This window comes from Phyllobates terribilis, unplaced genomic scaffold (genome assembly GCF_046119375.1).
Source record: "Phyllobates terribilis strain yellow unplaced genomic scaffold, ASM4611937v1 Scaffold_5__5_contigs__length_657084704, whole genome shotgun sequence".
Taxonomy (NCBI): Eukaryota; Metazoa; Chordata; class Amphibia; order Anura; family Dendrobatidae; genus Phyllobates; species Phyllobates terribilis.
Genome location: NW_027362765.1, coordinates 359,771,006 through 359,788,150, shown reverse-complemented (window position 1 = coordinate 359,788,150; position 17,145 = coordinate 359,771,006). Strand labels below are relative to the sequence as shown.

The 17,145-nt window shown below is 41.0% G+C and overlaps 1 protein-coding gene across 1 annotated transcript in view; it reads right to left on the bottom strand.

Annotated features, from left to right (window-relative positions):
• LOC141271566 (guanylate cyclase 2G-like) overlaps positions 1-17,145 on the bottom strand; it is a 106,853-nt gene that overhangs the window by 65,083 nt on the left and 24,625 nt on the right. The window contains exons 6-8 of the mRNA XM_073681615.1: positions 9,029-9,164; positions 3,121-3,224; positions 2,626-2,792 (exon numbers count right to left, since the gene is read on the bottom strand). Coding sequence (XP_073537716.1) covers positions 2,626-2,792; positions 3,121-3,224; positions 9,029-9,164 — 407 coding nt within the window. The remainder of the gene's footprint in view (positions 1-2,625; positions 2,793-3,120; positions 3,225-9,028; positions 9,165-17,145) is intronic.

Sequence of the window (17,145 nt, the reverse complement as noted above, 5' to 3'; positions counted from 1 at the left end):
TCTGGAGTATAATACAGGAGGTAACTCAGGATCAGTAATGTAATGTATGTACACAGTGACTGCACCAGCAGAATAGTGAGTGCAGCTCTGGGGTATAATACAGGATGTAACTCAGGATCAGTAATGTAATGTATGTACACAGTGACTGCACCAGCAGAATAGTGAGTGCAGCTCTGGAGTATAATACAAGATGTAACTCAGGATCAGTAATGTAATGTATGTACACAGTGACTGCACCAGCAGAATAGTGAGTGCAGCTCTGGAGTATAATAGAGGATGTAACTCAGGATCAGTAATGTAATATATGTACACAGTGACTGCACCAGCAGAATAGTGAGTGCAGCTCTGGAGTATAATACAGGATGTAACTCAGGATCAGTAATGTAATGTATGTACACAGTGACTGCACCTGCAGAATAGTGAGTGCAGCTCTGGAGTATAATACAAGATGTAACTCAGGATCAGTAATGTAATGTATGTACACAGTGACTGCACCAGCAGAATAGTGAGTGCAGCTCTGGAGTATAATAGAGGATGTAACTCAGGATCAGTAATGTAATGTATGTACACAGTGACTGCACCAGCAGAATAGTGAGTGCAGCTCTGGAGTATAATACAAGATGTAACTCAGGATCAGTAATGTAATGTATGTACACAGTGACTCCACCAGCAGAATAGTGAGTGCAGCTCTGGAGTATAATACAGGAGGTAACTCATGATCAGTAATGTAATGTATGTACACAGTGACTGCACCAGCAGAATAGTGAGTGCAGCTCTGGAGTATAATACACGATGTAACTCAGGATCAGTAATGTAATGTATGTACACAGTGACTGCACCAGCAGAATAGTGAGTGCAGCTCTGGAGTATAATACAGGATGTAACTCAGGATCAGTAATATAATGTATGTACACAGTGACTGCACCAGCAGAATAGTGAGTGCAGCTCTGGAGTATAATACAGGAGGTAACTCAGGATCAGTAATGTAATGTAATGTATGTACACAGTGACTGCACCAGCAGAATAGTGAGTGCAGCTCTGGAGTATAATACACGATGTAACTCAGGATCAGTAATGTAATGTATGTACACAGTGACTGCACCAGCAGAATAGTGAGTGCAGCTCTGGAGTATTATACAGGATGTAACTCAGGAGCAGTAATGTAATGTATGTACACAGTGACTGCACCAGCAGAATAGTGAGTGCAGCTCTGGAGTATAATACAGGATGTAACTCAGGATCAGTAATGTAATGTATGTACACAGTGACTGCACCAGCAGAATAGTGAGTGCAGCTCTGGAGTATTATACAGGATCTAACTCAGGATCAGTAACGTAATGTATGTACACAGTGACTGCATCAGCAGAATAGTGAGTGCAGCTCTGGAGTATAATACAGGATGTAACTCAGGATCAGTAATGTAATGTATGTACACAGTGACTGCACCAGCTGAATAGTGAGTGCAGCTCTGGAGTATAATACACGATGTAACTCAGGATCAGTAATGTAATGTATGTACACAGTGACTGCACCAGCAGAATAGTGAGTGAAGCTCTGGAGGATTATACAGGATGTAACTCAGGAGCAGTAATGTAATGTATGTACACAGTGACTACACCAGCAGAATAGTGAGTGCAGCTCTGGAGTATAATACAGGATGTAACTCAGGATCAGTAATGTAATGTATGTACACAGTGACTGCACCACCAGAATAGTGAGTGCAGCTCTGGAGTATAATACAGAATGTAACTCAGGATCAGTAATGTAATGTATGTACACAGTGACTGCACCAGGAGAATAGTGAGTGCAGCTCTGGAGTATAATACAGGAGGTAACTCAGGATCAGTAATGTAATGTATGTACACAGTGACTCCACCAGCAGAATAGTGAGTGCAGCTCTGGAGTATAATACAGGATGTAACTCAGTATCAGTAATGTAATGTATGTACACAGTGACTGCACCAGCAGAATAGTGAGTGCCGCTCTGGAGTATAATACAGAATGTAACTCAGGATCAGTAATGTAATGTATGTACACAGTGACTGCACCAGCAGAATAGTGAGTGCAGCTCTGGAGTATAATACAGAATGTAACTCAGGATCAGTAATGTAATGTATGTACACAGTGACTGCACCAGCAGAATAGTGAGTGCAGCTCTGGAGTATAATACAGAATGTAACTCAGGATCAGTAATGTAATGTATGTACACAGTGACTCCACCAGCAGAATAGTGAGTGCAGCTCTGGAGTATAATACAGGATGTAACTCAGGATCAGTAATGTAATGTATGTACACAGTGAATGCACCAGCAGAATAGTGAGTGCAGCTCTGGAGTATAATACAGGATGTAACTCAGGATCAGTAATGTAATGTATGTACACAGTGACTGCACCAGCAGAATAGTGAGTTCAGCTCTGGAGTATAATACAGGATGTAACTCAGGATCAGTAATGTAATGTATGTACACAGTGACTGCACCAGCAGAATAGTGAGTGCTGCTCTGGAGTATAATACAGGAGGTAACTCAGGATCAGTAATGTAATGTATGTACACAGTGAATGCACCAGCAGAATAGTGAGTGCTGCTCTGGAGTATAGTACTGGGAGTAAGTCTGATTTCTCTCACCTTGGATTCTTTGAGAATGGAAATTTCTTCATATTTAATCTGCCACCACAAATCGCTGTTAAACTGTGTCTTGAGTTTCCCCTTCTGAACCAGGAGGTAATACACAAAAATGAGCCCGGCCACAGCAGTGACGATGAGAGTGATGATCAGTGCAAGAACAGGAATGTCTGCAATAACCAGGCATGTAGAGGGTTAATTATTACAAGTAACTGTCGGTCAGATTTAGGATTCTGTTGTTCGTGATTTTCCCACATTACATTGGACATGTCATAGACGGGTGATTGGTGCGTTGCGAGTGTTTGTGTCGCCCGTCATTGTGCAGTCGCTGCCCTTCTGCATTTATTAAAGGGGCGGTCATGTTTGCCATCTGAATTACAGAGCGGCGTGCGCCTACCAGACATTATTTATGGCTTTTCTATAATCTGCTGATAGTCTCAGCCATTCCTGCCCGCCTCATGGTCCAGTATCTGGACGGTTAGGTATCCGGGTACTTACTGGTTATCGTTACTCTGCAGAGCTCGTTGAGGAACCCGCAGTCCGGTCTGTCTTTAGGACGAGTCGTTCCCGGCCAGTTGATCTGGGAGAAGGCGCTTGTGGGGCTAAAGTGGCGACATATCAATAGTCAGCTCATCATTAGATTACAGGTTAAGCCTCTAGGGCGCCCCCTGTCTGTAGGTGAGTGCGGTGCAATCCCTGCCCTGTGCTGTGTCTCGTGCACTACTATGCCTATAAATCATATGAAAACAGGAGCCGCGTCCAGACCATTAACCCTTCATTTACCCCAATAACACTTCGCCGTCTCTCTTTGGAGTCGGGTTCCCACTATATATAAAGTTTACCAAATATGAAAATTGTCATGGGGCAAACCTATGTCTCATTGTTGTGAGCAAACAATAGCAGTCTGTGCATTGTTTGGCAGTATTCTACCACTTGGCTTTACGATGGCCCTGTCAGTAATAAATGCCAGCACCAGTGATTGGCACAATGTTCGGTTCATTGTGCACCAGGACCATGGATGGCAGACACTGAGCACTGTATATACTGCGTATGGTCTCTGCATGCAATCTGCACATTATTTATCCAGGCACTGTACAGCACCATTTATCTCCACACTGTATAGGCACTAAATAGCACTGTTTTTTGAGCACCAAACAGTGGGTACGGAAAGTATTCAGACCCCTTTACTTTTGGCACTCTTTGTTTCATTGCAGCCATTTGGTAAATTCTAAAAAGCTCATTTTTTCCTCATTAAAGTCCACTCTGCCCCATCTTGACTGGAAAAAAATAGAAATGGAGAAATTTTTGCAAATTTATTAAAAAAGAAAAACTGAAATATCACATGGTCATAAGTATTCAGACCCTTTGCTCAGTATTGAGTAGAAGCCCCCTTTTGAGCTAGTACAGCCATGAGTCTTCTTGGGAATGATGAAGTTTTCCACACCTGGATTTGGGGATCCTCTGCCATTCTTCCTTGCAGATCCTCGCCAGTTCCATCAGGTTGGATGGTGAACGTTGGTGGACGGCCATTTTCAGGTCTCTCCAGAGATGCTCAATTGGGTTTAGGTCAGGGCTCTGGCTGGGCCAGTCAGGAATGGTCAGAGAGTTGTTCTGAAGCCTCTCCTTTGTTATTTTAGCTGAGTGCTTAGGGTCATTGTCTTGTTGGAAGGTCAACCTTCGGCCAAGTCTGCGGTCCAGAGGACCCTGGAAGAGGTTTTCATCCAGGATATCTCTGTACTTGACCACATTCATGTTTCCTTCAACAGCAATCAGGCGTCCTGTCCCTGCAGCTGAAAAACACCCCCATAGCATGATGCTGCCACCACCATGTTTCACTGTTGGGATTGTATTGGGCAGGTTATGAGCAGTGCCTGGTTTTCTCCACACATACCGCTTAGAATTGTCACCAGAAAGTTCTATCTTCGTCTCATCAGACCAGAGAATCTTATTTCTCATAGACTGGAAGTTCTTCATGTGTTTTTGAGCAAACTCTATGCAGACTTTCATATGTCTTGCACTGAGGAGAGGCTTCCATCAGGCCACTCTGCCATAAAGGCCCGACTGGTGGAGGGCTGCAGTGATAGTTGACTTTGTGGAACTTTCTCCCATCTCCCTACTGCATCTCTGGAGCTCGGCCACAGTGATCTTGGGGTTCTTCTTTATCTCTCTCACTAAGGCTCTTCTCCCATGATTGCTCAGTTTGGCTGGACGGTCAGGTCTAGGAAGACTTCTGGTGGTCCCAAACTTCTTCCATTTAAGGATTATGAAGGCCACTGTGCTCTTAGGAACCTTGAGTAATGCAGAAATTCTTTTGTAACCTTGGCCAGATCTGTGCCTTGCCACAATTCTGTCTCTGAGCTCCTTGGGCAGTTCCTTTAAGCTCATGATTCTCATTTGGTCTGACATGCACTGTGAGCTGTGAGGTCTTATATAGACAGGTGTGCGCCTTTCCAAATCAAGTCCTATCAGTTTAATTAAACACAGTTGGACTTCAATGAAGGAGTAGAACCATCTCAAGGAGGATCACAAGGAAATGAGCAGCATGTGACTTATATATGAGCGTCTGAGCAAAGGGTCTGAATACTTATGACCATGTGATATTTCAGTTTTTCTTTTTTAATAAATTTCCAAAAATTTCTACATTTGTTTTTTTTCAGTCCAGATGGGGGCAGAGTGGACTTTAATGAGAGAAAAAATGAACTTCTTAGAATTTACCAAATGACTGCAATGAAACAAAGAGTGAAAAATGTAAAGGGGTCTGAATACTTTCCGTACCCACTGTATATTTCTATATATCTGAGAACAGTATAGCACTATTTACTGTATGAGGGCACTGTACATCCCTATTCTGGGAGCTATAATCACTATCTGGGCATCGTACGTCACTATATAATCTTAGTGCTGTATAATGCTATTTATATGGGCACAATATAGATCAATTTATCTGGGCACTGTATGGCATTATTTATCTGGGCACAATGTAGCACTATTGATATGGGCAACATATGGTACTATGTATGTCACCATAGATGTACATACAGTATAGCACTAGTTATCTGGGCACCAAACATCACTGTATACCTTGGCAAGTATAGCACTATTTATCTGGGTACTGTATGGATCTATTTATCTAAACTCTATACCTTACTGTATGTTTGGGCTATGTATGGCACTATTTAACTGAATATACAGTGAGGAAAATAAGTATTTGATTCTCTGCTGATTTTGCAGGTTTTCCCACCTACAGAGAATGGAGAGGTCTGTAATTTTTGTCGTAGGTCACTTCACCTGTGAGAGACAGAATCTAAAAATAAAAACAGAAAATCACATTGTATGATTTTTACATAATTCATTTGCATTTTATTGCATGAAATAAGTATTTGATACAATAGAAAAACAGAACTTTATATTTGCTCTAGAAACCTTTTGTTACAATTACAGAGGTCAGACGTTTCCTGTAGATCTTGACCTGGTTTGCACACACTGCAGCAGGGATTTTGGCCCCCTCCTCCATACAGATCTTCTCCAGATCTTTCAGGTTTCGGGGCTGTCGCCGGGCAACATTGAGTTTCAGCTCCCTCCAAAGATTTTCTATTGGGTTCAGGCCTGGAGACTGGCTAGGCTACTCCAGGGCCTTGAAATGCTTCTTACGGAGCCACTCCTTAGATGCCCTGGCTGTGTGTTTCGGGTCATTGTCATGTTGGAAGACCCAGTTATGACCCATATTTAATGCTCTTAATGAGGGAAGGAGGTTGTTGGCCAAAATCTTGCGATTCATGACCCCATCCATCCTCCCTTCAATGCGGTGCAGTCGTCCTATTTCCTTTGCAGAAAAGCAACCCCAAAAATATGATGCTTCCCCCACCATGCTTCACGGTTGGGACAGTGTTCTTGGGGTTGTACTCATTCTTCTTCTTCCTCCAAACTCAACGAGTGGAGTTGTATTTTGGTCTCATCTGACCACATGACCTTCTCCCATGCCTACTCTAGATCATCCAGATGGTCATTGATGAACTTCAAACAGGCCTGCCCTGGACATGTGCTGGCGTGAGCAGGGGGACCTTGTGTGCCCTGCAGGATATTAATCCATGACGGCGTAGTGTGTTACTAACGGTAATGTTTGAGTCTATGGTCCAGCTCTCTTCAGGTCATTGACCAGGTCATCCCGTGTAGTTCTGGGCTGATTCCTGACCTTTCTCAGAATCATCCTTACCCCACAAGGTGAGATCCTGCATGAAGCCCCAGACCGAGGAAGATTGACAGTCCTCTTGTGTTTCTTTCATTTTCTAAAAATTGTGCCAGCAGTTGATGCCTTCTCACCAAGCTGCTGCCTATTGTCCTGTAGCCCATCCCAGCCTTGTGCAGGTCTACAATTTTGTCCCTGGTGTCCGTAGACAGCTCTTTGGTCTTGGCCATGGTTGGAGTGTGATTGATTGAGTGTGTGGACAGGCGTCTTTTATACAGGTAACAAGTTCAGACAGGTGCAATTAATACAGGTAATGAGTGCAGAGTAGGAGGGCTTCATAAAGAAAAACTAACAGGTCTATGAGAGGCAGAATTCTTGCTGTTTGGTCGGTGATCAAATACTTATTTCATGCAATAAAATGCAAATTAATTATGTAAAAATCCTACAATGCGATTTTCTGGATTTTATTTTAGATTCTGTCACTCACAGGTGAAGTGTATCTACGATAAAAATTACAGCCCTCTCCATTCTCTGTAGGTGGGAAAAGTTGCAAAATTAGCAGAGAATCAAATACTTATTTTCTCCACTGTATTAGTATTAATCTAGGCACATTATAGCACTATTTATCTGAGCATTATGTGGCACTATATATTTGGGCAAGTATAGCATTACTTATCTGGGCACGGTATGGCACTGTTTACCTAGGCCCCATAATCGCTATTTCTATATGCACATAAATATATACATATAGGCCTTGTACAGCACATATATATGTGTGTGTGTGTGTGTGTGTATATACAAGGTGGGCCATTTATATGGATACACCTAAATTAAATGGGAATGGTTGGTGATATCAACTTCCTGTTTGTGGCACATTAGTATGTAGGAGGGGGGAAACTTTTCCAGATGGGTGGTGACCATGGCGGCCATTTTGAAGTCTGCCATTTTGGATCCAACTTCGTTTTTTTCAATGGGAAGAGGGTCATGTGACACATCAAACTTATTGAGAATTTCATAAGAAAAACAATGGTGCCCTTGGTTTTAACGTAACTTTATTCTTTCATGAGTTTTTTACAAGTTTATGACCACTTATAAAATATGTTCAAAGTGCTGGCCATTGTGTTGGATTGTCAATGCCGCCCTCTTCTCCCACTCCTGACACACTGATAGCAACACCGCAGAAGAAATGCTAGCACAGGCTTCTAGTATCTGTTGTTTCAGATGCTGCACATCTGGTATCTTCACAGCATAGAAAATTGGCTTCAGATGACCCCAAAGTTAAAAGTCTAAGGGGGTCAAATCAGGAGACCTTGGTGGCCATTGAACTGGCCCACGACGACCAATCCACTTTCCAGGAAGCTGTTCGTGTAGGAATGCTCGGACCTGACACCCATAATGTGGTGGTGACCATCTCGTTGGAAAAACTCAGGGAACGTGCCATCTTCAGTGCATAAAGAGGGAAACACATCATCATGGAGCAATGTCAGATATCCAGTGGCATTGAGGTTTCCATTGATGAAGAATGACCCCACTATCTTTGTACCCCATATACCACACCATACCATCAAGATACGAGATGTGCAGCATCTGAAACAACGGATACTGGAAGCCTGTGCTGGCATTTCTTCTGTGGTGTTGTGATCAGTGGAAGAGGGCGGCATTGACAATCCAACACAATGGCCAGCACTTTGAACACATTTTATAAGTGGTCATAAACTTGTAAAAAACTCATGAAAGAATAAAGTTACGTTAAAACCAAGCACACCATTGTTTTTCTTATGAAATTCTCAATAAGTTTGATGTGTCACATGACCCTCTTCCCATTGAAAAAAATGAAGTTGGATCCAAAATGGCCAACTTCAAAATGGCCGCCATGGTCACCACCCATCTGGAAAAGTTTTCCCCCTCCCATATACTAATGTGCCACAAACAGGAAGTTGATATCACCAACCATTCCCATTTAATTTAGGGGCATCCATATAAATGGCCCACCCTGTATGTATATATATATATATATATATATATATATATATATATATATATAAAACACATTTTGTCAGGGCACTGTTATAGCAATCTGAGACCTGACTGAAGTTATGGGCATTATTAGAAGTAAAATAAATTATTAGGATGCGGATCTAAGCTACTGAAGCCATGTGTGGATGAATTCAGACAGGGTTCACATACTTTTTGCATTGTGATGTGTAGACATGTACATACCTGATCTCTCTCCTGTAGCTGTCATATTGCAGAACAGGCACAAAGCGAGTCAAGTTGCCAACCAGCTGCAGGTCATAGACCGAGTAATCGATAAAGCGCTCTCCGTTCTCGTCGATGCTCAGCAGCCCGGTCACCCCTACACAGCAGGACAGCACAGAGGTGGCATCATACAGGTACATCATACAGATACAGGTACATCATAGAGATACAGGTATATCATACAGATACAGGTACATCATACAGATACAGGTACATCATACAGGTACATCATAGAGATACAGGTATATCATACAGATACAGGTACATCATACAGGTACATCATACAGATACAGGTACATCATACAGGTACATCATACAGATACAGGTACGTCATACAGGTACATCATACAGGTACATCATACAGGTACATCATACAGATACAGGTACATCATAGAGATACAGGTACATCATACAGGTATATCATACAGATACAGGTACATCATACAGGTACATCATACAGATACAGGTACATCATACAGGTACATCATACAGATACAGGTACGTCATACAGGTACATCATACAGGTACATCATACAGGTACATCATACAGATACAGGTACGTCATACAGGTACATCATACAGGTACATCATACAGGTACATCATACAGATACAGGTACGTCATACAGGTACATCATACAGGTACATCATACAGGTACATCATACAGATACAGGTACATCATACAGGTACAGGTACATCATACAGGTACATCATACAGGTACATCATACAGATACAGGTACATCATACAGATACAGGTACATCATACAGGTATATCATACAGATACAGGTACATCATACAGGTACATCATACAGATACAGGTACATCATACAGGTACATCATACAGATACAGGTACAGGTACATCATACAGGTACATCATACAAGTACATCATACAGGTACATCATACAGATACAGGTACATCATACAGGTACAGGTACATCATACAGGTACATCATACAGATACAGGTACATCATACAGGTACATCATACAGATACAGGTACAGGTACATCATACAGGTACATCATACAAGTACATCATACAGGTACATCATACAGATACAGGTACATCATACAGGTACAGGTACATCATACAGGTACAGGTACATCATACAGATACATCATACAGATACAGGTACATCATACAGGTACATCATACAGATACATCATACAGATACAGGTACATCATACAGGTACAGGTACATCATACAGATACATCATACAGATACAGGTACATCATACAGGTACATCATACAGATACAGGTACATCATACAGGTACATCATACAGGTACATCATACAGATACAGGTACATCATACAGGTACAGGTACATCATACAGATACATCATACAGATACAGGTACATCATACAGGTACATCATACAGATACAGGTACGTCATACAGGTACATCATACAGGTACATCATACAGATACAGGTACATCATACAGGTACAGGTACATCATACAGATACATCATACAGATACAGGTACATCATACAGGTACATCATACAGATACATCATACAGATACAGGTACATCATACAGGTACAGGTACATCATACAGATACATCATACAGATACAGGTACATCATACAGGTACATCATACAGATACAGGTACATCATACAGGTACATCATACAGGTACATCATACAGATACAGGTACATCATACAGGTACAGGTACATCATACAGATACATCATACAGATACAGGTACATCATACAGGTACATCATACAGATACAGGTACATCATACAGGTACATCATACAGGTACATCATACAGGTACAGGTACATCATACAGGTACATCATACAGATACAGGTACATCATACAGGTACATCATACAGGTACATCATACAGATACAGGTACATCATACAGGTACAGGTACATCATACAGATACATCATACAGATACAGGTACATCATACAGGTACATCATACAGATACAGGTACGTCATACAGGTACATCATACAGGTACATCATACAGATACAGGTACATCATACAGGTACAGGTACATCATACAGATACATCATACAGATACAGGTACATCATACAGGTACATCATACAGATACATCATACAGATACAGGTACATCATACAGGTACAGGTACATCATACAGATACATCATACAGATACAGGTACATCATACAGGTACATCATACAGATACAGGTACATCATACAGGTACATCATACAGGTACATCATACAGATACAGGTACATCATACAGATACAGGTGCATCATACAGATACATCATACAGATACAGGTACATCATACAGATACAGGTGCAACATACAGGTATATCATACAGGTACATCATACAGGTACATGATTCAGGTATATCATACAGGTATATCATACAGATACAGGTACATCATACAGGTATATCATACAGGTACATCATACAGGTACATCATACAGATACAGGTGCATCATACAGGTACATGATTCAGATATATCATACAGGTGCATCATACAGGTACAGGTACATCATACAGGTACATCATACAGATACAGGTACATCATACAGGTACATCATGCAGGTACATCATACAGGTACATCATACAGGTACATGATTCAGGTATATCATACAGGTACATCATACAGATACAGGTACATCATACAGGTACATCATACAGGTACATCATACAGATACAGGTACATCATACAGGTACATCATACAGATACAGGTACATCATACAGGTACATCATACAGATACAGGTGCATCATACAGGTGCATCATACAGGTACATCATACAGGTGCATCATACAGGTGCATCATACAGATACAGGTGCATCATACAGGTAAATCATACAGGTGCATCATACATGTACATCATACAGTTACATCATACAGGTGCATCATACAGGTATATCATACAGGTACATCATACAGGTGCATCATACAGATACAGGTGCATCATACAGATACAGGTGCATCATGCAGGTACATCATACAGGTACAGGTACATCATACAGATACAGGTGCATCATACAGGTACGTCATACAGGTGCATCATACAGGTACAGGTACATCATACAGGTGCATCATACAGGTACATCATACAGGTACATCATACAGGTGCATCATACAGGTGCATCATACATATACAGGTGCATCATACAGGTGCATCATACAGGTGCATCATACAGGTACATCATACAGGTACATCATACAGGTGCATCATACAGGTACATCATACAGGTACATGATTCAGGTATATCATACAGGTATATCATACAGATACAGGTACATCATACAGGTATATCATACAGGTACATCATACAGGTACATCATACAGATACAGGTGCATCATACAGGTACATGATTCAGGTATATCATACAGGTGCATCATACAGGTACAGGTACATCATACAGATACAGGTACATCATACAGGTACATCATGCAGGTACAGGTACATCATACAGGTACATCATACAGGTACATAATTCAGGTATATCATACAGATACAGGTACATCATACACGTACATCATACAGGTACATCATACAGGTACATCATACAGGTATATCATACAGGTACATCATACAGATAGAGGTGCATCATACAGATACATGATTCAGGTATATCATACAGGTACATCATACAGATACATCATACACGTACATCATACAGGTACAGGTACATCATACAGGTACATGATTCAGGTACATCATACAGGTATATCATACAGGTACATCGTACAGGTACAGGTACATCATACAGGTACATCATACAGGTACAGGTACATCATACAGGTACATCGTACAGATACATCATGCAGGTACATCATACAGGTACAGATACATCATACAGGTACATCGTACAGGTACATCATACAGGTACATCATACAGGTACAGGTACATCATACAGGTATATCATACAGGTACATCATACAGGTACAGATACATCATACAGGTACATCATGCAGGTACAGATACATCATACAGGTACATCATACAGGTACATCATACAGGTATATCATACAGGTACAGGTACATCATACAGGTACATTGTACAGGTACATCGTACAGGTACATCATACAGGTACAGATACATCATACAGGTACATCATGCAGGTACAGATACATCATACAGTTACATCATACAGGTACATTATACAGGTATATCATACAGGTACAGGTACATCATACAGGTACATCATACAGGTATATCATACAGGTACAGGTACATCATACAGGTACAGGTACATCATACAGGTACATCATGCAGGTACAGGTACATCATACAGGTACAGGTACATCATACAGGTATATCATACAAGTACAGGTACATCATACAGATACAGGTACATCGTACAGGTACATCATACAGGTATATCATACGGGCACAGGTACATCATACAAATACATCATACAGGTACAGGTACATCATACAGGTACAGGTACATCATACAGATACATCATACAGGTACAGGTACATCATACAGATACAGGTGCATCATACAGATACAGGTACATCATACAGGTACATCATACAGGTACAGGTACATCATACAGGCACATCATACAGATACAGGTGCATCATACAGATACAGGTACAGGTACATCATACAGGTACATCATACAGGTACATCATACAGGTATATCATACAGGTACAGGTACATCATACAGGTACAGGTACATCATACAGGTACATCATACAGGTATATCATACAGGCACAGGTAAATCATACAAATACATCATACAGGTACATCATACAGGTACAGGTATATCATACAGGTACATCATACAGATACAGGTGCATCATACAGGTACATCATACAGATACAGGTACATCATACAGGTATATCATACAGGTACATCATACAGGTACATCATACAGATACAGGTGCATCATACAGGTACATCATACAGGTACATCATACAGATACAGGTGCATCATACAGGTACATGATTCAGGTATATCATACAGGTGCATCATACAGGTACAGGTACATCATAAAGGTACATCATACAGAAACAGGTACATCATACAGGTACATCATACAGGTACATGATTCAGGTATATCATACAGGTACATCATACAGATACAGGTACATCATACAGGTACATCATACAGGTACATGATTCAGGTATATCATACAGGTACATCATACAGATACAGATACATCATACAGATACAGGTACATCATACAGGTACATCATACAGATACAGGTGCATCATACAGGTACATCATACAGGTGCATCATACAGGTGCATCATACAGGTGCATCATACAGGTAAATCATACAGGTGCATCATACAGGTGCATCATACAGGTACATCATACAGGTACATCATACAGGTGCATCATACAGGTATATCATACAGGTACATCATACAGGTGCATCATACAGATACAGGTGCATCATACAGGTACATCATGCAGGTACATCATACAGGTACAGATACATCATACAGGTACATCATACAGATACAGGTGCATCATACAGATACAGGTGCATCATACAGGTACATCATACAGGTGCATCATACAGGTACAGATACATCATACAGGTACATCATACAGGTGCATCATACAGGTACATCATAGAGGTGCATCATACAGGTACATCATACAGATACAGGTGCATCATACAGGTATATCATACAGGTACATCATACAGGTACATGATTCAGGTATATCATACAGGTATATCATACAGATACAGGTACATCATACAGGTATATCATACAGGTACATCATACAGGTACATCATACAGATACAGGTGCATCATACAGGTACATGATTCAGGTATATCATACAGGTGCATCATACAGGTACAGGTACATCATACAGGTACATCATACAGATACAGGTACATCATACAGGTACATCATGCAGGTACAGGTACATCATACAGGTACATCATACAGGTACATGATTCAGGTATATCATACAGGTACATCATACAGATACAGGTACATCATACACGTACATCATACAGGTACAGGTACATCATACAGGTACATGATTCAGGTACATCATACAGGTACATCATACAGGTATATCATACAGGTACATCATACAGGTACATCATACAGGTACATCATACAGATAGAGGTGCATCATACAGATACATGATTCAGGTATATCATACAGGTACATCATACAGATACAGGTACATCATACACGTACATCATACAGGTACAGGTACATCATACAGGTACATCATACAGGTACATCATACAGGTATATCATACAGGTAAATCGTACAGGTACAGGTACATCATACAGGTGCATCATACAGGAACAGGTACATCATACAGGTACATCGTACAGGTACATCATACAGGTACATCATGCAGGTACATCATGCAGGTACATCATACAGGTACATCGTACAGGTACATCATACAGGTACATCATACAGGTACAGGTACATCATACAGGTATATCATACAGGTACATCATACAGGTACAGATACATCATACAGGTACATCATGCAGGTACAGATACATCATACAGGTACATCATACAGGTATATCATACAGGTACAGGTACATCATACAGGTACATTGTACAGGTACATCGTACAGGTACATCATACAGGTACAGATACATCATACAGGTACATCATGCAGGTACAGATACATCATACAGGTACATCATACAGGTACATTATACAGGTATATCATACAGGTACAGGTACATCATACAGGTACAGGTACATCATACAGGTACATCATACAGGTATATCATACAGGTACAGGTACATCATACAGGTACAGGTACATCATACAGGTACATCATGCAGGTACAGGTACATCATACAGGTACAGGTACATCATACAGGTATATCATACAGGTACAGGTACATCATACAGATACAGGTACATCGTACAGGTACATCATACAGGTATATCATACGGGCACAGGTACATCATACAAATACATCATACAGGTACAGGTACATCATACAGATACAGGTACATCATACAGGTACATCATACAGGTACAGGTACATCATACAGGTACATCATACAGGTACAGGTACATCATACAGGCACATCATACAGATACAGGTGCATCATACAGATACAGGTACAGGTACATCATACAGGTACATCATACAGGTACATCATACAGGTATATCATACAGGTACATCATACAGGTATATCATACAGGCACAGGTAAATCATACAAATACATCATACAGGTACATCATACAGGTACAGGTATATCATACAGGTACATCATACAGATACAGGTACATCATACAGGTACAGATACAGGTACAGCATACAGATACGGGTGCATCATACAGATACAGGTACAGGTACATCATACAGGTACAGATACAGGTACAGTTACATCATACAGGTACATCATACAGGTACAGCATACAGATACGGGTGCATCATACAGGTACATGATACAGATACAGGTGCATCATACAGATACAGGTACAGGTACATCATACAGGTACAGATACAGGTACAGCATACAGGTACAGGTACAGATACAGGTACATCATACAGGTACAGCATACAGATACAGCATACAGATACGGGTGCATCATACAGGTACAGGTACAGGTACAGGTACAGGTACATCATACAGGTACATCATACAGGTACAGCATACAGATACGGGTGCATCATACAGGTACATGATACAGATACAGGTGCATCATACAGATACAGGTACAGGTACATCATACAGGTACAGATACAGGTACATCATACAGGTACAGGTACAGATACAGGTACATCATACAGGTACAGCATACAGATACAGCATACAGATACGGGTGCATCATACAGGTACAGGTACAGATACAGGTACAGGTACATCATACAGGTACATCATACAGGTACAGCATACAGATACGGGTGCATCATACAGGTACATGATACAGATACAGGTGCATCATACAGATACAGGTACAGGTACATCATACAGGTACAGATACAGGTACAGCATACAGGTACAGGTACAGATACAGGTACATCATACAGGTACAGCATACAGATACAGCATACAGATACGGGTGCATCATACAGGTACAGGTACAGGTACAGGTACAGGTACATCATACAGGTACATCATACAGGTACAGCAT